Here is a 27,378-nt window from a genome sequence, read left to right as displayed (position 1 = left end):
CCGCTGTAAATGTGGGGCCAATCCATTGTAATCCTGCTAACACTGGTGTAAGGTTGACCATATCCTGCCCATGCAGATGCTATTGTTGGGAATGTACTTCCCCTGCCAGGGTGAACAGCTGTGGCACACCTTTACAGCCTTATAGTCTGTGGAGAGACGTTCTCTCCATTCCTTTGACATTCAGGTACAAACACAGCGGCAACTCAAAAACATACTTGAATGGTACGACACTGGATTACAGAATCAAAGTCATATTCAAGGTCATATCAGACACATTAATATCTCCCTACAAGAAAGCCTGTGTGTGTGAATGAACAAAAAAGGGTGAAAGGAAAATTGGGACTTGCTGGATAATGAAAACAAGTCTCAAATACAGTAGGTGCCCTTCTGACTTAAATGTATAAATAGCTGATTGGGGCCTTCTGATTAGTCTCTAGTAAATGCATGCCTATAATGTCCCCTAACACTGATATATGACAAATGCACGAAGGTGTACGATTGTCTTTCTGAAGACCAGTGTGACAATTAGCCCTTCCAGAGTCTGGACATTTTGGTCAGTCTCCTGACTAAACTGCAAAGGACTGTAAGGGATACCAATTTAAGGGTTAAGATAATAATTAGGTTTACGTGAGGATAGGAAGAAGGTTAGTGCAAGGCAAAGCAGTATGTAGTTGTGTCCTCACAAAGGAGAAAACCAAGTATGTGTGTGTGTTTAGATGTAGACTAAAATTTGCAACTTCCGCTATACTAAAAAAAACACTCCACGAGAGTAGCAGCTGTGAATTTGAACTAGTGTTCGGAGTTTACTTCCCTTAGGGTCAGGTTTACACCACGCACACATACACACACACATACACATACACACACACACACACACACACACACACACACACACACACACACGACCAGCTGTTTCCTTCTGTGTGAAGGTATGCAAGGAGAGTAAAGTCAGTATATTTGTCCCTCTCTCTGAGAAAAACAGAATCAGAATGATCCTCTCATAAATCTTCCCTTCTTGTCACATGTAGGTAATTATGTTCTTGAACAGGATGGCAAAGCAAGACAAGCATTGCTAGCGGCTCCATGCTAATAGACAGGTTTAGCGACTGAAGTGCAGCGAGTGAGAGCAATGCCAGGGGTGTCTTCACTTTCTTGATGAGCTCACCAGTGTTCCTGACAGATGGTGTTTGTTACCAGAAGAGAATTGTACTTCCATGGCTGTACGATTCACACTTTTTCACTGCATATCCCTCTGGCTCAATCACAGACAGTGTTTATCCATGTGTGTGCTTCTCCTCCCAATCTGAGATGGATAACTTGCTTTTCTCCTGCGTGTATTTTCTGTATTTTCATGGCTTCCCACACCTTTTCCAGGTGGACTGCCTCAAAAGCAGCACAGACAAAACCATGCCGCACTCAAACTCAACGGGTACAGTGGGATTTTATTTGTCTCCCATGTTCCACCCTAAACTCCTTTAACATTTTATGAAGACTAAAATCAAATTCCCATCTTCCCTTGCACTTTCAATGCAAAAGGAAAAACATCTCTTCCACGTCTGTTTTCTCAGATTTGCACAAAAGGCCGGGAAAAGAAAAAGGCTGCATCCACTGTACCAGAAACTCACTCAAGACTGTTGGGAAGCAGGCATTCAAATGCACAGACAATAGGAGTCTCCTTTCGATTTCTAATGGAGAGATAGTCTAATGTGCCACCGTGGGTCTTTTTTTTAGAGATTAATGTGTTAATAGGGAAGCTACAAATGAATAGCTCCTTCGGAAAGAGCAGCCATAAGTGTTCCTGGGCTAATACAGTTAATAAGCCATAGTCACGCCACAAAATGTACCACAGAGGAGGCCCTCACAGCCGCAGGGCAGAAGGGATGATATGGTTCATTAAAGAGTCACTGAATAATTCTCCTGTCCCTGGTTGTGGTCATGGCTTCGTACATGACCAGGCCTTGTTTAGTTGGCGCACAAAGTACACTAGCATGTCTCCAGGCAAAAGTAGCGGGATCTGAACCGCGATCAAACAGGCATGAGATCATGCAATCAGACTGCGCTTTCTTCTAGTAGAGGAGAGCAAATTGGAGTATGTGAAAAGAATGTGACTTTTCCAACGCCCTCTCTCAAGCCTACACATACATATACATATATATATAGCTCCGTGTTCCTATAGTTGCCTGCAATCCTTTGGTTTTCACAACTATTCTTAGTTCAGTATATATAGAAGCTCATATATCTGCATAATTTGATAACGCAGAGGGCTGTGTGCATGAATCCCATCTCCTATAAGACTTGCAGCGGTTCCATCATATCTGAGTGATGATAGAGACAGTCAGTCTGTCCTCTGCAGATTAGTGCTATTCATTAACATGTAATGAAGTCTCCCTCAGCAGAACAGTGGGTGGTCATGCCCCCTTTTTAACATGGACCTTGGGAGCTCTGCCACATCTTCAGAGGCATACAAATGAACAGGCAGATGGAAGTTAAAATATGCCTCCTATCACTGCAATGCATTACAATCCCACCAACACAAGGAGTTCCTTTAACAGTTGCCAAGGTTGTTGCTTGTATCGATAGTGGTTAAACCAATGTTTGTGAAGTCATGAGAGAATAATAGATCAGACGATCTTTTTTCTGTTTTTCTATCTCTTCTTTAACATATTTTAATCCCAATGAGTCATTGTTAGATTGAAATGCAAATTTTAAAGTGTCAAGCACTACATTGCCTCAAGATGTAAGATGTATATTGAGCTTTAAAGTCTTGAAAATGGTCGGAGGAAATTCTTGATGCAGAACTGGTCACTTTATGGTGCTTAGCAGGGGAGTGTGTGAGTATAATGGATAAGTTCATGGATTACTTGACCAGCCTTGGCCAGTGCAAATGGACAATATAAATAGAGTATCTTTACTCCAGAGGAGTGTTGTCCAGCTCTTAGCATTCATAGTCCACAGAGAAACAAATTGCTTTGAGGCATAAGCTGCTTTCAGACATGCCATGAACTCCTGACATTTTCCTGAAACTTTCCGTAGGGGCTGTACGTGAGGTTTCAAACATCAAAGCCAATCGCTCCTGATGTTTTCTGGAATGTTTTCTGCCAACCCATCAATCAAACGGTGTGAGCCTGTGCCACAGCAAAAATAATGTCGAACGTTGAAACATTTGTTACATGAGACAGATGCAACAGTCTGAATGTTATCGATATATTCCTGTTGTTGTGACCGTTCTGACCTGGACAATATCTGGTTGCGTATTTTATATGGGGTAGTCTTGGAAAATATCCAGACTCGATTTTCCAGAGTTGTCTGAAAGTAGCTATCTAGTCAGAACTGCCTCATCATCTGCAGTTTGTTTTTATAGATACGAATAGGGCGGTTACCTTTCCAAGTTGCATAGTGTAACCAACATTGTTTTGAAAGCTCAAGTACAGCTGAACAAAGCGCACCAAGATATGGATTTGTACTTTGAGCACAGCCTAATCAGTGTTGCTCCGTAAATCTCAGACAGTGGTTTTGATTGATTATCCCCTGCTGAGATACTGCCTCTGTTGTCAGGGCTCTGAGAAGGCTGGCATGTTTTATCCACATCACATCGAGGAGCAGGGCAGAACGGACCTGTCCAGAGAAGTGTGTTACTGGGAGTGTAATGGCTATCGATTGGTGCATTAGCTGTATATTGGCATGGATCATCTCCTTGCCACCTTGAAAACTATTGGTTTTAAACCATACTGGCTGTGTGATCTTTTGTATGCTGATTTAGAGCCCTTACATCTTGCGAATAGTATCTTTTAATAACATTTTATAAATTGATATGGATGAGGCCTCGTTTTAGCTTTTTGTGCTAGAATAGTATAATTTTGACAATTGTGGCCTTGTACTTTACTTACAGGTCTACAAAAAGCTGCAAGTAGTTACATGAGAAAAAAAAACGTGTTACATGAGAACATTAAGGATTTGATTACCAAACCAGCAATTGTACACACAGATCCGGTGATGCCAACGTTTCTGTAGGTTATATTTAAGATCTTGTTGAGATCATAATGATTGATATTTAAGACCAAGTCCAAGAACGACAGATATAAAGGAATATCAGAGTTGCAGAATTACTTATGCTGCCCCATACTTATAGCTACGGTGAAGTAGTCTAGTCATAAATATTCCTTGACACATGATATAATCTTGCAAACTACAGGTAGAGACAGTAGGTTCATAGCTGTTCCCACGGCCAAGTCGAATAAACTGATATAGAACTGATTATATATATTATATATGATAATTTAAATAACAATAAATAAACATAAATAATAAATGTATACTTTTAAATAATAAATCATTTAGATTATTTACCATAATGTTGAATCTCATGCTCAGAACATCTCGACGACCAGCACACTCCATCGTCTTGTTGTATTTACTGGCATGCTCATCATTATGCACATGTTAATGTATGAAGCCCTCTGTGTTGGTAAACATGCTAAATGTTATGTATCTATCTATATATATATAGATATATATATATATATCTATATATATATATATATAATATATGACTGCTAAATCAGCATCTGACTTTACTGCAGTCTTGCACTTGGGGAAGCCAAAAAGAATTAGCTTATCACTGGACCTTCCCCTCGTTACATTCTCCTGTCTGCTTGGATGCCTCAGCGCACAGTATCCCCGAATGTCCTATACCACCCACATAAAAAAAAAGAAAATCATAACATTTATATCTGACCTCGTGTATATGAGGTTGAGTGTGTTTTTGCGCCCGCACATTTCTGTCTCCCTTACCTCGATAGTAAGTAAATGCTGTACAACAAACCCTTACGTTTGACTGTGTAGATAAACAGTACCAGCATGATAATTAGAAATGATTAACATGAGGCTTCTACAGGAGATCAAATGATTATCATCAAAGCCAACACAAGTCCCAGCACTTCTTCACCTCTTGTGTGTCTGTGTGTGTGTGTGTGTGTGTGTGTGTGTGTGTGTGTGTGTGTTTGAACCTCTTGTGTCGCCACCTTTGCTGTAACCTCAAGGAGATGCAGTCAGGATCGCAGGGTGTGAAAACTTGTGTTAAAGTGAATTCCCGGAAAAAATCTAAAGCAGCTGTGTTCATGGTTATAACCTGCACTAAATCATATTATAAAAGGTAGAGCACAATTAAAACCATCACACTGATTGTTGTGGACATGATGTGGGATGTGATTGATAAAACAAGCGGGGTATTTTATTAGCAGAGTGAAGGACACTTACAGATATTGTCTTCACCGTCTCCTGAGGCTTGACATCCATCTTCGTCATCACAGCCTGTGGAGCTGCCCTCAGACTTCCCACTGCCCAGCTCGTCCCAGTCCTCCACCTGGTCCAGTTTTGGAAACCTCTCCTGGGTCTCCTAAACCACAAACACAGCAATGCACGGTCTATAAAGCACTGGTTCATGTTCGATATAACTTCTTTTTTGTTTTATCTGCCTCTCTACAGTTTCCACCCCTATAGTCTCTCTGGGAGTAAAATCTGATTTATGACAGTTGAAATCCATGTTGTGCAACGCCACATAATACCAGTAAGGAGAGCAGGGGAACAGCGGGTCCCAGTGGACCACTGAGCCTCCTCGTGTCTCCTGCGTTACTGCTCTTAAGTTGACACAACATCGCTCCTGCCCAGATATAACTTGCCTTGTATATGTTAGTGTCCATCAGATGACACATACCCTCGTGGGGATAGAGTAGAGCAGTGTGGGTGGTGTACAAGAGCAAGGGCCCTGGGTGGCAGGATGATGTGTTGCATTTAATTACAGACACATTTTTGGTGGGACATTAATTAAAAGGTTAAGAAACAGCCCCCCCCCCCCCAACACAGAAGGTTTATATATAAGTCTTCTTTTTTTCCAAACTGGTAAAAGGTTCCTCGTGTTCAGTTTGGATAAGTCCTGTATGTTTAATACTCAGCATAGTAGGACTGACCATGTTTTCATTGCACACGTAAAACGTCTGCAATCCTGAAGTTAGTTTATAATCCAGTTCACCCATTGAAAAGATTACGATCTATGAAATTTGAATCACTGTGCATCAAACCATCGACGAATTTTCCACAGTTTACAGTTTAATAGATTGTGAATCATTAGCCGTGCATCTTTTGACACAGCTAATTTTACTATTTTCATTTGACAGCCGGACTTGTGGGAAGCATATCACATCATACCACGACCAGAGTTCAGGGTTAAGACTCAGCCTGAGGCAGGAAGCACTTCTCTTTAACACTCATCCCAGCATGGGGAAAACTAATTGGACCGCCTGCTGGCGCTTCCTGCTGTCCAGCATCATCAAGGTGGTCTTTGTTCCATCACAGCATATCTGAGGAGCTGCCCTGACTCCAGAACAAATGGTGTTTTGGAGTCTGAAGCCAGGACACATGCACGGATACCAGATTTTGAGACGCATGTGAAGACACAGGGTTTGCTCATGTTGACCATCCTTTTGCTCCATGTGCACATACGCACGCTATCAAACATTCATGAGAAGCAGGCAAATATAACTTCTGGAACAAAACTGGACTTCACATGCAGCGAACAAGCACTAAAGACATGCTGAGAGGTGTGGAGGGTGGGTAGTTGGCTTGAGATGTTGAGGAATCATTATTATCCTTGTTATTGACACCAGATTATGCCAGTCAGTCAGTCTATCTAGCTTTGAATACCCCAAAATGTTTTTATGAAAAACTCAAAATGTGATCCGTTTGTCCAGTCTGGGCTACTGTAAAAAACATGCCAGCCTCCGTAGAGAGGACCCGCTGATGATGTAAATAGTATTTAAATAGAAACTTGACCATTCTAAGGTAAATAAAACAACCCATTTGTACATTTTAGATGAAACACACTAGTTAAAACATCACTAGGATTATTTTATATTCATTTTCTGCCAGTTGATCCCTTTCACCTAAATCCTACACACTGGATCTTTAAGATAGAGTTGTGAACCAATATTGAGCTGAACAATTAAACATTCTGACTAATAAGCAATTAGACAAAGTCCAATATATATATATATACGTTGATATATTCGTATACATCGTGTAATCACGCTGAGTAGGTGTAACACATTCTGATATATTTCTGTCCAAACTTTCGTACCTTGGAAGATAATTATATAAACGGCTGTCAATGACTTAAACTGATAAACAGAATTAATGAGATACCTGGTGGGTAATTAGCACCAGCCATCAGTGCACAGACACAAAACATTAATTTGCTATTGAGGGGCTGGTGGATATGAAAACGTATCTGTCAGGGGCTGGTATGTTCACAAAAAAAAAGAAGGTTATTTCCCACCTTGTTAGAAACTCACACAAAGCTTTGACTACACTGTCACATAAATGTTGGACTGTCACAGTTATTCTGCAACAGCTCAGCTGATGTCAAAGTTATCAGAGGAGCAGTTATCGGTGTCCTTTCTAGTTTTAATGCCAGAGTAGTTATTACCACTCTCTGCTGAGGAGAGGGGAAGAGGAAACCGGACACAATCCCAGCACGAGCAGGCACTTGTAATTTTCTAACTCTTTACATCTGTCATGTATCTCATTGGTGAATAAACTCCCCTTCACTCAGGCCCGAGTGGGAGAAAATGAGCGCTGTGCTGAACTGAGTCATGTTCAGCCATAGCACGAGGCAGGGCTGGGAAACTGGAGTGTGCCCTTTAGCACAAGCAGCTAAAACATATCACTCATGCCTACCACAAAATAAATTGGAAGTCACTGACGGTCAATGAATGGTTCGGTTTTTGAGCAGTCAGGTACAAGAGGATTATTTTGAAAAAATGCGAACAATAATGCTCACTCAGAGTTTTGCACTTTATGGCTATGGAGAGGCTCACATTACAGCTGTTGACAGGCTCTTTGTGAGTCCGGGTTCCACCTGTTTTTGAGGCTGAAATGCGATAGGCCGTGTCAAAATAAGGACAAGCTTTGGTTCGGGGACTTGCGGCTCATAGGAGACACAATAAAAAACATCATTCCGGCCTCAGCTGTAAACCATACCAAGTTAAGTGTCATACTCATATTTCTCCTCACACTCCGAGGAAACTGACGGCTGCTATGAATTACAGGTGAAGGCACAACAACTCAAAAAGTATTTAGACTCTTATCACTGCATTAATCCAGATATTTTAGCAGAGGCCTGCAGAATAAAGATAAGAGATAATGGAAGATGGACAGCAAGAGAGAGAAAACGTCTTTCTTGTTTCTGGACGGCAACCACGATAAACACATTAAGCCTCTTTATTATGCAGAGCAACTGAATAAATCCAATTCGCATTCCGCGAGTTCACAAGAAAACGCCGTGCTGAACAGCAGAATGTTGTGTACCAACACCATCCAGATAACCAGTTGGGTATTAAGCTAATAACCGGGCCGTTCAGAGGACGTTTAACACAATGCCGCTTGGCCCAGCTGTCCTTAAAGCATGTTAATTAGAGAGGGAATCAATTAAGGCGCCGTCGCTGTGGAAACCACAGTCGGCTCGTTGTAGAATTGTCGGTTGGCTGCTGGCCAGGGCAGTTTGTTGGTTTGTTGCGATGAAGTCAGGACTGAGAAAGTGCCAGAGCTCCACTGTGGTTAATTCAGGGTTAGCACACAGGGAAGTGAACTGTTTCATTCCAACAACACATTAGAGGAGCTAATTTCTAATGTGTCCCTGGAGCTGCAGGAAGACAGATGGACACTACTGAAATATGAGTTCTTGAACACTGCAGAATGAATTATACGCAGTGAATAGTCTCTCTCTCTCTCTCTCTCTCTCTCTCTCTCTCTCTCTCTCTCTCTCTCTCTCTCTCTCTCTCTCTCTCTCTCTCTCTCTCTCTCTCTCTCTCTCTCTCCCTCCTGACCTTCTTTAAGAAACACAAGAAGACTTTTGCCCAGAGTGTCAATGATCATCTTGATAAGTCTCTGAAAATGGCTTTTCTTTTGGAAACAGTGACGACATCTGGGGAAAGTTAACGCACATTAATGCGAAGGAGCATATGCTAATTTCCAACACGCCAAAGTAAAATCATATACATATCACGAACTATATGTGTCGCAAAAAACGTGGGCAAAATATTTCAATAGCAGCAGCAGCTTCATGTGACACGGTAGAGATTCAGTGTGACTGTAACCCTACAGGGACAGATGTCTTTGTTCTATCATGACTTTCTTTCTGATATGTGGCACAACGCTGAATATCATGCTGTTGGATTATAGCGCTGCTGTTATCCAACAGCCTACACCTATTGAGAAGTAGTAGAGCATTTAAATTGCTAAAGTTTAGCTAAATTGCTATTTACTAGTTATAAAACTGAACTACACTGGCAGACTTGTGTAGTTCCTCGTGTCTGCACTGCATTATGGGCTATTGAGAATACTTCTGGTTGACAAATGGGTGACTGAGGCTCTTTTATGATACATTTCATCCTGCTTAAACATCGTTGGCAGATTTAAAGTGAAGCCATTTCTCTTCAGTGCAGTTCTACTATGTCAGTGTCAGGGACATCGTCGTGTAAATCATATTGGCCCTTTGTTGTAGATTTAGTATTTTTAAAGACAATACGTCCATGAGATCGACTGAGAAAATGTCAGAGTGAAAAAAGAGACTGACAGAGGACAAAGGAGAAGTGGATGTGGAGGAAAGAGAGAGAAATCTACAATAATTTGTTCAAAGTCGGGGAGTTTGGTTCCGGGAGTTGTGCAAGCAGGTGAGGGCGCTGAGGGGAAAGAGAGGGGTTGGAAAAAAAAACAAGCTGCCAGCCTTCTTGAGGATTACCTTGAAATTAACCTGGCATCTGAAGAGAAATCATTTATTCCCACACGGCTTTGAATAAAATCCCAAATCATGAAATGTTTTCTAGAGTCTCCTCTCACCCCATCGGCTCTTCCTCCCCCCGCTCAACCTTCCGCTCAGGTCAGAGGATGACGGGGCAGGGTGAGAGCGTCAGGGGCTGAATTCCTGCATGTGAATGCATTCTGCAAATTAAAATGCATTTCCAAGAGTTCACCGATCAACTTGAGAAGAAGTTGGCGTATGTGTGTGTTGAACTTAACCAGGAGGCAAATATGGATACCAACCCAGTTTAATGTGGAAAGAGAACATCTGATTATGAAATTTAAAAATGCGACCGTTAGGGATGGTATATGAACACTGCAACTGCCACAGTGGTTGTGTAATAGAATGTGTGTTTCCGTGCAGGAGGTTGTCAAACTGGTGAAGCAGGATCATAAGTCATAACCCTTGCACGTCCAAATCGAGACATGTGGTCTTTCTCTTCCCTGACAATTTGAAACAGTATCACCTCATTAAGGGCAGTGGTGGTAAAACTGCGTGTGTGGACCGAGAGGAGGAGATGGGAAGGAAAAGCTGGAGGAGAACTAAGGAAAAAGTGACAACGGGAATCTGTGAAAGTCTGCAAAAGTCCTCCTGACTTTTAAATTCGAATTCTCTACATTCTCTCACATTCTGTGAAAACTCCTGAAGCCTTTGAACAAAACAAATGTCAGCTGAAAGACCGAACAAGCATGTGTGTGTGTGTCCCTGTCTCCAGAGGAAATGGCTACGATTCTCTATGGATCTCGGACGGCCTGATCAAGAGAAGGCAGCCGAAGGGGAATAAAGTACAAGGTATTTCTTCCAAAGTACAGGTTTGACAGGGAGGGAGAGTGAGAGAAAGTAGCAGAAAGTATTCAAGGAAGAATGTCAGGCTGTAAGCAAAACTGTGGATTGCTGCACAGCTTAGTGATCCGTAGCTGCTGATTCTGGAAGACATGTGATGTTGTGTTTGTGTGGATTAGTTGCGCCTGTTAAGGCCAGGCAGTTTCTCTACAGTTCTTAATCAATAGGGGGCCTCTGATTGGCAGATTAAGCTAATCCTGGACTCTGGACTTTAGTTACACTCTGCATTGCCATCCACAACATGGAAAATCACAACGACTCCAAAGTGATTTCAAATTCAAAGGCATAAGAAAACACTGAGCCGAGTACTGTTCTGAAGTTGTCCTATTCCGAGGTTGAAGATGAGGCCAAAACAAAAACAGGGATCCAAAGCTGACATATTTTTGCCGTGTTGACCTTTTTATGTGAAATCCATAACACACTGTAGAAAACAAAAAGAAAAACTGAAATTCTCTGATCCCTGTGTAAAATAGCAGATGTCATGCTGTTATATAAATATTAGCTCAAACAAATTTGAGTTGATACATGGAGACGCTCACTCGACCACATGCACTTTTGCCAAGGCCACAAAAACCTAGAAAATGTTATTTCAATGATAAGAACTGTTTTATATTTCTCTGTCTGGATGTGGATCAATAGTGATTGATATCATGTATATTGGCGGTTGCAGGCATTTTTCTGGTGAAAAGCTTAATACCTACATGAGTAGGATTCATGATGTTGGAGTTACTGCCACTAAATATGTATCTCTTTCAAATGTTGCCACATCACTTCTGGTCAATTTAGACAATGGTTAAGTTAGATTGCATTTGCAGAATGTGGGTTTGATATCATTTAGACAAGTCAAGGAAAGATGACTAGACAACAATAGAAAGAATATTTCTTTAGGCAGAAATTCTCCTGAACAAACAAAATATTTCTCTTGAATAAGCTAGAAAATTTGGCATTTGTCTCCAAAGTTATGAGCCAGATGAAAATGGCTTTTCACATGGTGGCGTTTTCTGCAACAAAGGCTGATCAGTCCCTCTTTCAACAGTCAGTAATAAAAAAAAAAAATGCATATGCTTTAGTAAATAAGGAAATGATTTCCCAAGACGTCTGAGTTACGGTAAGGACATCTTTTGAACAATTCCACACACCCATTCGCTGCAAGTTAGCACAAGCCAATTCCGCCGCTAACTGTTAGTGACACATTATTGGCCATGACCTCATGCAACCCTCATGAGTCAATCACAGCAACGCACCGTGGCGTGGAGCTGTCGCACCCTGCTTCTGTCAGGGCCTGACTGAGGGAGGGTGTGTGTGTGTGTGTGCGAAGTGTGTTCGTGTGAATGAACTTTGGTTTCTGTCAGCGAGATGATCGAGTCGCTGTTCAAAAATGTTTGGCAGTTTGAGTGATATCGGCGGTTTTCAGGGAGCGTGTTCCAACAGCCACCTTGTTGATGAGGAGTCTGTTGTGAGAAATGTGTGGATCAACAGACGCTGAAAAGCTGCCGCTGTGATTCTGGGAAGCAGAAGCCTTGCAGACCTCAAACTGGGCTTCGGGGGCCCTCGTAAGGCAGCAGGTTTAGAGAGCCCCCCCCTCTCCCCTCATATGTAACCACTGCTGGTCACTCAACATGAATGTCCATCATTATAAACGTCATGAGCACACATGCTGCATTAATCAGTGGAGGTCCTACAGTACGTCAACTTTAATATCATTCATGTGAAATAGGACAAAAGAAATTAGGGTCCTATTTTTTACTATTTGGACCGTACCTGGACCTGTAACGCAATTTAAATTTCAGAAATAGTAAATCAAATAATTGATTAATAAATCTACTGAGGCAGTAATCACTGTTGTTTTCAGTTCAAGGCCTTTGTACTCTAGGTGCATTTTATAAATTGTTTTCCAACCTGTATGCAGTTACAAGATTTCGTATCAGCAACAGATTTTCACTGTCTTAATCCTGAGTTTGACTTTGAATCATATTCAGTCAACCTCAACCAGTTATTTCCTTTGCCTGTTATAGTCTAGTCTTGGTCAAAGACTAAAAACGAGTATTTCTGTCAAACCTGAGCAAACTCCTTCTAATAAGATTTCATCCAACTGCAGCAACATAAGCAAATCTGATGCAATCTGACTTGAGTCGATCAAAAAGTAAACCTGTGAAAAAAAGCCTTTGACATCGAAGGAACCTTTTGCAACAGCCCTGCAATAAATCCTGTCTTGACAAATGCTCTGTTTTCTGAGGCTTGCGCCAGAGAAGTGCCAATCTGTAATTTGTGGTAGTGTTGTACTAGACTGTGTTATATAATAAGTGTTCATAATAAGTCGTAACCTGACATTTATATAAATGTGTAAATAAAATATGTGGAAACTCTCACTGACATTTTCAAACAGACCTGAAATGTGTATGGAAATGAAGTTGTGTGTGCTTTAAACTAGTTAACATCTTCAATGTACCCACACAATTTGTTTAAAGTAAAACATGAGCTAACGTAGCTGGCCTTGCTACTGACTCTCACTGAGACTGAATCTCCATCTGTTAGCAATGTAGGAATGTCCCGTTGTTGTGCGATGCTACTAGATGATGTTAAACCACAGCCTTTGGCAGTGGGCTTCATAAGGCTTCAAAGGTAAAGCGTCATTTAATATCTCAACGTTAGGTTCCCTCTATATCTGTGGTGCGCCATATGGTCTCTCTTCAGGTTTGTGGTTTCCTTCCCTGTGATTATGAAGCAGGGAAGGAAACCACAAACCTGAAGAGTTTCTCTTCCTACAAAACTGCACATTTACTTCTTCTCTCAGCATGAATTCAAGTGGGTCTACATGACAACCTGTCACGTGTAAGTGCATAGCTCAGTTCAGCTGCTGCTGTGCAGAATCATTTTGAGTGTGTCTGTTTGAAACTTTCATTAATGATGTATTGTTGATATAGTCACAGTGGTTATTGTCTTTGGTGCCATTGTCATTGTTTTGTCTTAAAGCCTTTGGACACTAGACACATTTTGTCAAAACTTTTCAAACCTTTATCCAGATAATAAAAGCTTTCAGTTCAGTGACTGAGCTGAGCGGTATTGCAGCATTTTGTTAGAGCAGGGTACAGGATCCACTTCTCTCATATAGCACACAAATCCTCCTCCTCTGTACAGTCTGATATGAAGTTTTTTTGAAGAGTTACTCAACATATGATATATTACAGTTATTTTTGTCACTGACTTGAAGAAACAGGCGATCCAACATCTGTCAAAGGAAATGAATGCACCAAATGTACGACTGTTTACTTTCGAATGGAACTTTAATCAATTTAAATACTACCAAACTAAAGAATAGAATATTTATCTTGGTGCCAGCTGTTACAGCCGTTTTTCAAATGGTCCAACTGACATTCTGAAATATGTCCTGAAGTGGTCCGATTAAAGGCTGCTGCACACTACAGGATTTACAACTCTTGGCCGATCATTGTGTAAACATCTCATACTTCAGGATTATTTGGGCTGGTGGTTTGCCCCGATTGAACTCCAGTCGTGAACGACCCCGTGATTGTCAAACGGGTCAAATCAGGTCTGAAATCAGCCTGATTATCCTTAAAGCTCCGGAACCAAGCAGTTGGCCTCAAGTTCCCCCTCTCTTCATCAATATGAGGTGAACCAAGTTATTTCATCACTACACCCTTGTTATAAGATAGAAGCTTGATGCTGATTCCATCTTCCTTTTCTGGAAGCGCATTTTTTCACCTTATCATTTATCCGTGTCGGTGTAAAGCTAGCTAGTAGCAGCTACAATTTAGCAAACAACTCCTGTGGTTTCAGATGTTGTCCGTCTTGCTAATCCGATTAGTCGTATGCGGACTGGACATGGGTGGACGGCCCGATTGCTTGCTTGTATTGAGATGATGATTTCTGTGGTTGCATGAGTGATTAATAGATTATTTTTTTTTCTCTACATGAGCTGCGTGTGGTACCCTGCTTCCATTTCCATGAAAGGAGCCTGTAATCCCTGTTGCCGATGACCTTTGGAACATGGCGTGTTGACTTGGTTTTACACATGCATCACATTAGAATGAAAAAATTGGATTTTTCACAACTATGTGCCAGAAGCACAAGCAGGTCACATATTTTCTTACTTTCATGGAGCTAAACCCATGAGGAAAGTAAATATGTGAAAATGTGGAAAAACGGTCACCGGTTTTTATGAAATATTCAACTAATTGTGTTGGATAAAAAAAAAACACGTTATGCTTTAGAGTGGAGTCTGGGTTCATGAGGTTCGGTTGCCAAACTAATAGGGCGCCTTGAGCATTGAGACTTGTTGCTGTGTCGTTGCCACAGCAGCAGCAGCAGCAGCAAAGAGCAGCAGAGCTCCAGTGACGGCCGGCTCCATCATCATCTTCAAGTGGAAAGAATCTGTCCCCTCCCTGTGACGCGCTGCCAACTCAGCCCTCGACTCCACTCTTTAAAGCTCAAAGCTCTTCTTACTGCTGACTTACTGTATATTCAGGGAAGGGAAACTGTGGGTTACTCACACAACTACACCAACAGTTTATGATATTTCAAGATTTAACGTAAAACTTTTTTATTTTATTCTTACAGTCCTCCTAAATCCCATTTAAACTGTCATGCTCACAAACGAGAGCCGACAGTAACTGTTAGTCCCGGCAGTAGCTGATATGGATTCGAAGATCCACGGGTTCCCACGGGGGATGTGTGGAGTGTGTGTTAAACATATGTCAGATTTCCCTGATGTGGAACCTGTCTGGGCCACACGCCAAACCAGACAGCACAGCAGCCGCCAATCTCATCAATCACACACACAACTGGCCATTGTGTCCTGGACTTTTTCATGCTGGACTTTTTACAGCTCCCCATTCAATGCAGCTTTCACCGTTTCCAATGATGCTGTCCTTGTTTGTGTGAGTGTGTGTGTGTGTGTGTGACTCGGAGAGAAAAATAAAGACAGAAATAAAGCATGTGCATGTTTTGCCCCTAAACTCTGCCGCTGCTTTCTGCATTTACTTAAGAGCAAATTGACAAACCGACAAATGATCCGCGCGGCCCGAGCAGTCCCACGGAAACAGACGGAGCATTGTGACAGGTTCCCCACCCAAAAACAGCTGGACCCATGGCCGGGAATCAAAAATCCACTTTGAAACATTTATTGTCCACATCCGCGATATTTACAGGCGGAGAGCAAGAGAGCGAGAAAGAGGATACAGTCCGAGGAGATATGCAGGCCTATTCACTTAATGGACCATTTTATTGGAGGTCGGGAGATTAGTTTTTTTTGTGCCGTGTGTTTGTGTGTTGTTTCCAGCTTTGAGGAACTTGGTTCAACTGGAGATCTTTAGCCACAAATGTGTGTGTGATCGCTCTTTTCCCTTTCACCTCGCAAACCTGTCTGTCACCGGTTGTGCTCATGTGCACGGGGTGTGTCTTTGTACGTTTTTGTGTGTGTGTTAGTGTGTCTGTGTTCATTTTGTATTTTGCTCTGAGTGCTTTAAGAGGAGAACGCCACGGGTAAATGAGGGGTCAGAGTCTGTGATTCATCAGCAGCAGTTTCCCAATCCTCTTAGTGCCACAGTCCTCTGGGTCTAACTACTCTCCACTAGGTAAAAATATACACGTCTCAATCTCACTAATCCAGGAAATGGAGGTTTATTCAAATCTGGGAAAACTCAGATTAGGGATTTGTTGAAATACCTGCAACACTTTTTCAGTCAAAAAAAAGAAATACAGTCTGTGAAAACCAGTCCACTGTGTGTATTTTTTTATACTGACAATACTGAGCCAGGCTATAGCTCTGCTATTCTGCAAGGATGAAAGAAGACAAACACACAGGAATGTGTAATTTTACCTCTTACAGTGAGACCCTATGGATTTCTTTGGATCAGAGAAAACTAATATAAATTAATATATATACATAAATTTGAATGTCTGAAAGCAATTTTTTAGCAAAGCTGGATCTACTGGAAATCACAGACACAGAGAACCTTTGTGAACAATTGTACAGACATGAGTTTGATTATCTTCTTCACCAGAGAAGTCTCAGCACAAAATTAACAACATCGCTTCCCGTTATGCTTTTTGTTACACTCAAGGTCAAGTCCATAATCACAGAGCTTTGTCAAGGCCTAAATAACTCGTCTGCTCGAACAAATCAGAACTGATCAGCGATGCCTCATATCTGTAAACTACTCCCTCGTGATTTAACTGCAATTAACTCTACAGCCTGAGAGGCAGCGAGGCGATCCAGTGAAATTCATGGAATGGAAAGTGATCCGGATGGACTTGCCAGAATCAATCTGCAAATAAACTTATTGTTGGAAATGACCCGCCCACATTTGTGATTTTTACACAATAGCCCTGTTTCCTGAAAAAAATCAGTTGGAGGCTGTTTTGTAGCTGCGGACAAGTCCTGACCTTGTTTGATCAAAAAACATGTGACTTGATTATGGAGACACTTATTAAGCGTGCGGTTTGTGTTTAGACAATTTCTTTAAATGAGAATGTGATTACGTTCAAGTTTAATAAGGTTTAAATAACAATCATATAACTAAATATCTGACTCGACACAAGGACAAATAAGACAGAAAATCTGATCTTTAAATCAAACATAACGTTTGTCAAAAATGACCTGGTATAATAAATGAGAAGCTCAAGATTAAATTTACCTACAAACATAATTAGGTGTGAGATACACTCCCTGATTTGGTATAGTATAGCTCCTACTAACTCCCTTTCAAAGTTGAAGTGTCACTGAAAAGTGGTGGGGTGGAAAGACTTCTGCGTGTGCTATGGGCTATTTCAGTCTGTTATGGCTGTTGCCAGTAGATCTAATTCTGAATCAACCCTCTTTGATCGATATAAATTAGTATGAATATTACCCAGGGTCGGAAAAGTTTGGAAAAGAACTAGATTTGACGCAAACCTCAAGCTGATATGATAAGATAAGATCAGGAGTCCTTTATTAGTCCCGCAATGGGGAACTTTGCAATGTTACCGCAGCATCACATCACATAAGTAGCATGCAGGACTGGATGTTTAACAGTTTGATGAATGTGCATGACATCAATGCAAAAGTGTGCGTGACAGCAAGTGTGAGCACGCGTGATAAAAACGTGGTTCTCTACCCGTCGATGTTTAGCTGTTCTGGCTGCAGCTCAAAAAGCCCAAATTAGGCCGTTTAACACTCGATGATTCTCTGCTCTTATCTGGCACGGCCACAAAGCTCCGCCGCCCTCGGCCACCTGGTTTAGATTGCAGGTGGGCGTCTCAACCCTGCAAATGTCAACAGGCCGGCTCAACTCGGCACGGTTTCCATGACAACGGTGGTACTTGACAGCCACCGTGCACAATCGGATGCTGGGCTCAGGCAGAAATGATCTCAAGCTCTCAGTGGACGAACAGGTGGACAGGGGTGTATGTACGACACAAGCTGCACCCGGATTGAGCGGGCAAGGAAAATGTGTGGAGAGAAAAATGGAAGAGGTGAAGGTATAGAGGACGTTTGCAGAAGAGGATAAAGTCAGGATATAGAGTGGGTCAACGGAAAGACAAAGACAAGCGAGAATTAGCGGCAGACAGGAGAAAGTCTTTTTTGAGGGAAGGATCAGAAATCAAACGGGTACAGGAAAGGATACAAACTGGAGAAAGAGAGGAGGATTTAGTGATAGAAAGTGAGAGATAGCCGGTGAACGATCCGTGGGCATAAAATCCAGGGCCACAAAAGGGCAGACATGCAGAGGGGAACCGAATCCTGCCCCGTTTGTCTCCTCAAATGGCCTGTAGGGACTGTGTGAAATGGCCCTTTTATTCGTGGTCCTTTTCAGCCCTAAACCCCATCTACATGACAAACAGCGTCACTTTGAAGCTGCTTGTGTCATCTGGGCCCATCCGTCACTCATTCCTGACCTTTTGCTCCCGTCTCTCATCTTTTCCTTTTTCTTTCCAAAGTAATTCACTTTTTTTTGTCACTGTCTCCCTTTCACCTTCTGTCCTTTTCATTTATCTTTGATATCTGCCTCTGCATTCAAAACAAGTCTTTGAATCGAACGGCAAGGACTTTTCAGCCGTTCGTCAGACTATGGCTTATATTGTGTGAGCTGTACTAATGAGACAAAAGCCCGATCAACTGAGGCTTGTTATTACATAAAACCATCATTTCACTCATAATGTTTAATGGGTTTCAGTGGAATCTGATTTCATTACTGTAATAAAATGTTCTTAGTTTTCTGTAACTGAAAACATTAAGCTTCTGTGAAATGCTGTCTCCTGAGGACTCTGGGACAATCAATGTCCTTTGATAGGCCCAGACTTTTTTGTAATTCAGTTATTGATGGCAGATAAATATTCTGCAGCTCAGTCAGAGCAAAAATATTAAATCTGATATATATATTTATATATGTGCCTGGACAAATTGTATTCTTTTTTTAAATAAATAAAATCTTAAACAATGTTAAAAACATGGACATGTAAGACTTCTCTTGCATATTTAGTTTAGTAATGGACAAATTGTCACTTAATTTCTGATGCAGTTGCAGATTCCATACTGGCCACAAATATAACCAAATACATATAGATCTAATTCTAAAAATAAACATATTTCTATGCAAAATATGAAGATAAATGTACATCTTTAGCGTAATGTGTTTTCTGTAAAAATGTTTTCATATTTGCAAAGATAAACACAGATACTGATATGTCTACGTCTAATGCATATGTATATATATATATATCTTAATGTAACAACAGTTTCAAAACTCAGCTGTATTACCCAACACCAGAAAGACAGCAGATTATATGAATACCATAGTCTCTGCAGTGGTCACCCGTCTGGTTCAGCATCGATTTTAAGATCCCTCTATCGGTTTATAAAGCTCTTAATGGTCTTGGACCGACCTATTCATCAGACTGTCTTTTATCCCGTGAAGCTGCTCGAAGCCTCAGGTCTTCTGGTGGTGGCCAAAAATAAATAAACAACATCAATAGGTCGACTATGGTCCACGACTGGAACAGCCTAAAGACCTGAGGGCAGTGGACGATGTTGATAACAAGCTCAAGACCTAAAGCATCTTCTGACTAATAAGTGTATTTTATTTATTTTTATTTATTTTTCTATATATTTATACCATTTCAGATTTATTTCTTGGTATATTGTACTTATATTATCTTTTTTGTTTTCTTTGAATGCCATACTTCTTATTTCTGCTCTTACACATTTAATACATCTCTTCTCTTTTGTCTTCTGTTGTCTTCTTCTAGATACACTGTGTGTATGTTGTGTTCAAAGATATAAATATATACGTGTATCTGTGCAGTCTGTATTAATAATAATCGTGCTGAGCAAAGGTCCTCCTACCTGGTTGAAGCGATCCAACCTCTCCTTGACCTCTGCCAGTGAAGGGTCAACACTGCGAACCTTGACCTCCGGGTTTTGCCTCTGAGCGTGCAGACCGTTTCCAACAACTCTGCCAGAGTAGCTGTGAGGCGGAAAAGAAAAGAGAGAATCAGACACAGCACAGAAAACTGCAGAATAAAACATGAAACAGAGACACTTGGCGGGATGGACCCTTTTAATCCCTGGCATGCTCCTTGGGCCTGGCAGGGATTAGAGCTGTTGATTTTGTCAGAGCTGTTGTTGAGCTGATGTCAGGGATGTTAACAGTTCTCACAGCACGCCTGATTTAGAAGGGCTCTGTATAAACTGTGTAAAATTAAGACAAACACAATTTTTGGCGGAATAGAAATACGAGCTCATTATGAATCAGCACACTACAGCCTCCAGGAATAATTAGTTTAAATGTCAAAATGTATGAAATGAATATTTACTGTGTAAAGCAGGCGTTTAATGAAATATTACAAGCTTTCAGAAATGAACGGCTATATTTATCTTCTCTTCATTATTAGTTCTGTTAAAGGTCATTTATTAACTGTTGCTAACTGGAAGTGAGTCCGTAGACACTGATGACTAATTGACTAGTATCTAACTGGTTTGCTACAGACAGCAACCAGTAACTGCAACTGTTGCTGTTCAAAATCACTCATGTTTATTATGTAAATAGTCAATATAAATAATAAAATATCAATGATCCACCTTATCCAGGCTAAAAAACAAAAACAAACATAAGACCCCATAGTTCTGTCCCAGCAGCTTAGCATACGACTGAAAAGTCCGTTTTAATGTTAAGCGACCTCTAGTGGCCATTGCAATTATGACGTAACGAAAGGAGAAAGTTGAGTGACGTAGTATATTCAGTTACAAAGTCTGTGTTAGGACTACAGGGATAAAAAGCATTACTCGTTATTGTTATCATGACAACAAAGATTGTCTAATATCCTCAAGCCACAACCTTTTTTTTTTAACGTAACGAACCCCCCCCAAAAAAGTTACTTTATGATTTTAGTAGTTGCAATCACAATCTAGGTCATACATGAACTATGGTTTGTATCCAAGGGTGGTTTGGAGGATCGATACTAACTCCTTAGCAACATAGATGAGTATGAAGAGTGTTTAATGAACTTAAATCTATACATGTTTTTATTTCCACAGGGCCATTAGACTGTTATCTAAATGAATATGGGAGACATACTGTGAGTGGATGGGGATCTTCCATGCGTAGGGGAAATTAACAGTACTGAAGAGCAATGACATTTACAGGCATCAAATCAATTGATGCTTCCACAGGCAGTGCAAGGCCCGATAAAGGGATTATGAATGGTGTAAGTAATTGTGTTTGTATGGATGTGTTGGATTGGTGTGTGTAGCTGTGCATGAACACACTTGTATGTGTTCATAAGGATTTGAGCGGAGGCAATCATAAAAGTGCTGAACTTGAGAATCTGGGGGTATATAAGCAATGCATTGATGAGCTCTGTGCTCCTCCGGTGTGCTGAAACAGAGCTTTACAGATCAGGCCAATCAAAATGCAAAAATGTCTCACTTCCCCATCTGCTGCCGCACATTACTTGACATATCTCCTTCTTGTTTATTTCCTCTACCTCCTTCCTTTTTGACTGTATTTGCAAAGTGGATATATCCCTCCTCTTCCTGCTGACACAGACACACAAACCATTGTCTGCGTTGACAACAATTGAACTCTTAATTGCCGGCCGCTCTGACTCCTCTTTTGTCGAGATGAAAACAATCGATAGCTTTTGGACTTCCAACTTCCCGCCTCTGACAGAAAGGATTAATTGAGGCATCAAACGGTTCCCTAAGCAGTGGTCGAAACTGGGGGCCTGCGTTTTAGGGAGAGTGTGCGTGTCAGTCTCCAGCCTTGGCTCGGGATAACAGTGTTGGCGTGGAAATGAGCTCATCAGATGGGATGGTAATGAAAGGGAAGTGTCAGGGTGAGTCTGGCAGGCGTGTTAGGCCTGGAACATTTCAGTGCGGGGTTTTGTTTGATATTGCGTAGGGGATGTGACAACCGACACAGCAGGACACCCCAGAGATGATTACCTGATAGACGCACAATTAAGGCTGCAAATTTCTGGACAGATCCGGAGCGGAGCGCCGATGTTATGATAAGTTTCCTGCCAAAGGCAACGTACGCGGTTCAAAACAGTTAACTCGCTATTAGCCCTGTGTCCAATTGAATCAAACTGTGAAAAAAAAAAAAATAGAAGAAAACTGTTCAAGAAAAACAAGTGCAGAAGGAATAATTATACCAGTCTCTTGTGTGTCTAATAAATGAATAACCACAATTTATAATCAACAGGCCGTGCTCCCGTCTGGTGGTCTCAAACTTTTAACCTCAACAAATAATCAGCCGTAGCCTCCACACATACAGCTTCTGAGTCATAGCTCTCTGACAATTTTCTACTGAACTGACTCACTCCCCTGTGAATGCCCGATTGATGCACTCTCCTAAAGGCAGCTTTGTCTGTGCCGTCTTTCCGTCTGCCTGGAGCGCCGACTAGCACTGACCTCCACTCCCTGACGCCGACCCCAGACCGAACTGACGTGATCTTTTTGAAGGCCTGCAGGAACGCTTACGGGCTGGGTGGCAGAAAGCAGCAGCAATTAAATATTCATCTTTCAAGCTGTACATACATCAACGGGAGGAATGTGCATTTGAAGCGCACCACTACTACGTGAACCTTTTGGTGTACGTCTGTCGATCATCGTAGACGAGGCTAGGTTACAGCACTAACAACAGTATTTCAAGTATGTGTAAACATTTGATGAGGGGTTAATGTAAGGTTAGCTATTGAGTGATGGAACGTCCAGTAGATGTGGCCCCCGGTCAAATAAATAATAAATGTTTTTCCACTTCTTAGTTCTTGCCAGATCAACAAGGTCTGGCTGAAACGTTGATTGAGACAATAGACGTCTGTTGGCTTGTTTGTTTGTTTGTTTGTTTGTGAGCAGGATACGCACAAAACAAACAAAGAAACAAACAACAACACAAAACTACTGAGCAGATGAAACTTGATGGAAAGATGGGGAATGCGCATAACCCATTACATTTTAGCACAGATGTGGCCTATGGGTTAGAACCAGGAATTTCCATCACCTTCTGTAACATTACAATAGCATATTTGGACGTTTTAACCAATTTCCCTTGGAGAAATTCACTCATCTTGGTTTGGGGGAAATAGGCATATTCAGGGGATTGTTATCTATGAGTGTGTGAAATTAGACAATCCAGATCCAAATGATAATCCAGATCTATCAGATTTCAATGTGCTTTCATAAGGGGACCTGTAATGCCTTGGCGGAGGTTTATACCTATCAGAGTGCTACTCTATTATTTAGATGGGTTTGTATGCGTGTGTCCTTTAAGTACACATAGGGGTCATTTCTACGTTAGTGGTCCCTTATGGCTGGTCACATTTCACTTTAAATCAATATTATACCTTCTATGCAGGATTTATTCAAAACTGAAAAATGCTAAACATGCAGTTCATGTAGAACATGCTGAAGACTTACAAGATCAAAACCAGAAGATAGATCCAGTCGTTTTATCAGATTTGAATCAGTACTGCTGCATAGGTGTTTGTCAGGACGCCATTAGTTTAATGATTATCAACTGGTTTCTGCCAGTGAGAGAAATATCTTCACATAATCACTGAGAGATAGTTTTGTTGATATTTCTGATGTACTTCAGGATTATTAGATCATGCACAAAAGCTATATGGTGTGCTACAGCTTAATTTAATACTTAGAATCAATAAATCGTCTCGTCAAAACCAGGACGCTTTGTGAACGTAAATTAGATCAATCAATGTAGTAATAGAATAATATCATTAAATAATATAGAAATAGTCTCTACAACTGAGTTTTGTTTCTATTACATTATATATTCTATTAATAAAATGAATCCTGTGGAATTGTATTTGCCACTGGCAGAGCAAGAGCCCACGTGTAACACTTGCAGTATGAGCAGATAATAGACAACATACAGTAAAGTCGTCTCTGCCTGACAGACAGTTTGTTGTTGTTGGTGCTTCACTGTTGTGCAGTACCAAGTAAAAGTCAACAGTGTTGAAGGGAAGAACTCAAACAGAAATTTGTTTTCCACCAAAAGTCTAGACTGACTTTGAGTCGAACTGTTTGAAAGCACACAGAGAAATACGTGAACTTTATCTGTCTTTAAAAAAAGAGAAGGTGACATTACCTAAAAAAACACGATATTTAAACAACAACGTTTGCATTGTGACTATTAAATAGCACAGACGATGTCATCTCTGAAACAAACATCAGGTGGAATTAGAGCAAACTGTGGAGGGCAGAAGTGTCAGTGACTGAGAAGAGTTCAGTTGTTTTCACAGGTTTATGAGTGTGTGTATTCTTGTGGCTGTTGTGTGGCTCTGCTCCAGAGGAGGAGGGCATTGGATAAGAGCTGGTGGTGCCGCTGTCAGTTTAAACAACAAATAGCTGGTTCATTATGATTAATAAAGCCTTTCCCCGCCCTCCCGCCCGTTGTGGGTTAACAAGATTGAACATGTGCTGAGTTACTCAAAGTGAAGGCCCAACTATGCATCAGGCCAGCAGTAGTTTCTGAAGATGTCATCCTTGAGGCTTGAGACTGATTTATGACATGTTGTTTTTTTGAGCAAAATCCTAAAAAAAAACTTTTAATTAATGTCAATACCTTTTTTATCCCCTTTATCCACTGTTACCCACTTTTCCTGTAATGTGTCGGGATATTTACACTTATTTAATTCTTGTTTTGTAGGTTTTTAATAACCCCCCCCCCACACACACACACCCTACTGTGAATAGAAAACACTGTGTAAAATGTGAACTTGCTGCTGAAGAGTTTTAAACTGGGCCCTTTTGAGCTCTAAAAGGCTGTTGATCAGTAAAAACAACCAAAAGAAGGAGCAATATATAAAATCATCACACACTGGGTTTAATCTGCAGAAATGGATTAATATAATTGTGTTATTCTTTCAATATGTATATCAAATACTCAACCATGCACATTCCTGCAAAAAAAAGCAATAATTTCATTTCTGGAATCATTTTTCAAACTTCTCTGAAGACTGTGATATTTTTCTCTGTTGCTAAGTTGACTGTTTTATTGATTGAGTCTACATGAGTTGGAAACTGTATATATGACTCACCCAAGCCTATATCATCATAAAATGCAGCACCACAGCATTATCTACCTGCCCACTGGAACATGTGGCCCTGAAGTCACAAGTCAGGCCAGCGGTGAGAGCCAGGGAGGAGTCGAGTGGATGTTTGTAGCCGGTGAACTTTACGAGCAGGGCCAGGACATGTTGAAATACTCTGAGCGGGAGCTTTTTGTTCTGAAAGGCCAGACTGTTCTCACACACGCTGTGAGCTCAGCTGCCATTCACTGTGCTAACACCAAGCACATGAACAGGCAGGACAGCTCTGAGGCCACTTTGCAAACATCTAATTAACATGACATACTGTATGTGTACATGCTGTCTGCCGGACAGTAAACATGCATGTGTGCAATCACATACAAATGTTACGCAATGGTGTGCCCTGTAAATGCAATGACACACACACACACACACACACACACACACACACACACACACACACACACACACATTCTCTCTCTCGCTCTCTCTCTCAGACCTACCACAAACCCTGAGACCAAACAATAAACTCTGCAAAAATAAATATTTGAAAAAAACAGCTACATGCAAAATTAAGCACTGGCCCAGTCTTTTAGCCGCCATCATAGAAGATGTGCAAACCCTTGACAAAATCCACCGTGGCTCTAAATGGTTCAAAGATGCTCAGATCTGTAAATGTGCAAGGAGGAACAGCGAGCACATCAGAGGAGGTCATCTCCAGGGCAGCCGAGCTCAAACAGTGTGCTTTTCTTTCTGTGCCCCATTTCGCTCCTTCCAACCTCTGCTATTATTCCGTGTTTCTAAATGATCCATCACGATTCTCCAGTTCAAGACGTCTTTCCTTCTTCCCCCTAATTTCTCTGCCCGCTAAACATGAACTCCATTAAATCCTGCTTTCTCTCTGCTCCTTTTGTTTTCCTTTCTAACCCAGCTGGCGGCCACATGAACGCGCTGAACGCCACCAGTAGCTGCAGTCATTTCTCAGCAGTACCTGCGGCACACATTCTTGGCTTGATATTGCTTTGACTGCTCTGTTCCCATCACGAGTGTCCCCCCCCCCCCCAACCTTTATCTGTCTCATCCTATGTTTTGAGCTCACATATTCCCAGCTGGCAGCGTCGGGGGATTTGAAAACGCAACAGGTCTTTAGCCCGTCTTGTTCCAGTGAGACACTGACCTATACCACTGATCCTATGGATGACGAGGCTGACTTTGAGAGAAGCAACCCCAAGTTTACCCACTGGAGAAACTCTGATATCATGTTAAGTATTTTATAACTGTTCTGTTTCATAAAAAATGTGTTTCCTGTGTCAATTGCTGAAAGTAGAACTCATCATTGTTGTTCAATTTATCCCACTTTTGTGAACTCAAGGTTAATCTTCTAAGTCAATAGGGGTGCTGTGTGATTTTGTGGACCTGGAGCCGCATTTATAAAGCTTCTTAGCAAAGTTGTTAGAATTATTAGATATTCTGATAATTTCCCCCTCACATTTCAGAGGAGATCCTGGTAAAGAAAAGTGATATTCACAAAGTGTCTGAGCCTTTTTAAAAAGCTCCTGTGGTGAAACAACTCTTATAGGAGAAGGGAAGAGGATATTTAAGAGGCTCAAGTGTTTCTTAAGTAGGAGAGAAATTTGCATTATTAAATTATTTAAGATGACTGTCCACAGTTTATGTTAAGCAGTGTAGTAGCATGAAGAATCTTGTTCTTAACACTGCTCACTGCTGCACCAGAGGGAGTCAGGGGTTCATTTTCTGAACTGTATCCTCTCATGTCTGCCTCTTGTCCTTTGCTGGAACACCGAAGCCAAATTATCCTCTTACAAGGATTCTATGCTCCTCAACAAATTAAATAAACATTGGAAAACTTTGGTCAGTGCTCACTGGTTTATGGTAGAATTACATGTCAACCAAATCGGACCCATTCCCCCTTTTTAATACCAAATTGATTTTGATACCTAAATCACCAGCAGGCTAAACCTAAATCTAATTAAATGTAAAGTATAGGGCTATTTTATATTTGGGATAAAATGTGCAACTGAGATGTTGATGGTGAGCAGGGCCAACCGCTCCCACTCCCTGACTTAAGTTAAACTTTCAGCCCCTCCCTTGCTCCGAGTTGTTTTCAGAAGTTT

At 41.2% G+C, this 27,378-nt stretch overlaps 1 protein-coding gene across 1 annotated transcript in view; it reads right to left on the bottom strand.

The window, feature by feature from the left end:
- gpc5c (glypican 5c) overlaps positions 1 to 27,378 on the bottom strand; it is a 93,979-nt gene that overhangs the window by 12,924 nt on the left and 53,677 nt on the right. The window contains exons 7-8 of the mRNA XM_053437998.1: positions 20,040 to 20,160; positions 5,257 to 5,395 (exon numbers count right to left, since the gene is read on the bottom strand). Coding sequence (XP_053293973.1) covers positions 5,257 to 5,395; positions 20,040 to 20,160 — 260 coding nt within the window. The remainder of the gene's footprint in view (positions 1 to 5,256; positions 5,396 to 20,039; positions 20,161 to 27,378) is intronic.

Source organism: Pleuronectes platessa, chromosome 13 (assembly GCF_947347685.1).
Source record: "Pleuronectes platessa chromosome 13, fPlePla1.1, whole genome shotgun sequence".
In the NCBI taxonomy this organism is placed as follows: Eukaryota; Metazoa; Chordata; class Actinopteri; order Pleuronectiformes; family Pleuronectidae; genus Pleuronectes; species Pleuronectes platessa.
Note: the sequence above shows the minus strand (reverse complement) of the source record. Positions and strands in the feature narration are given on the sequence as shown.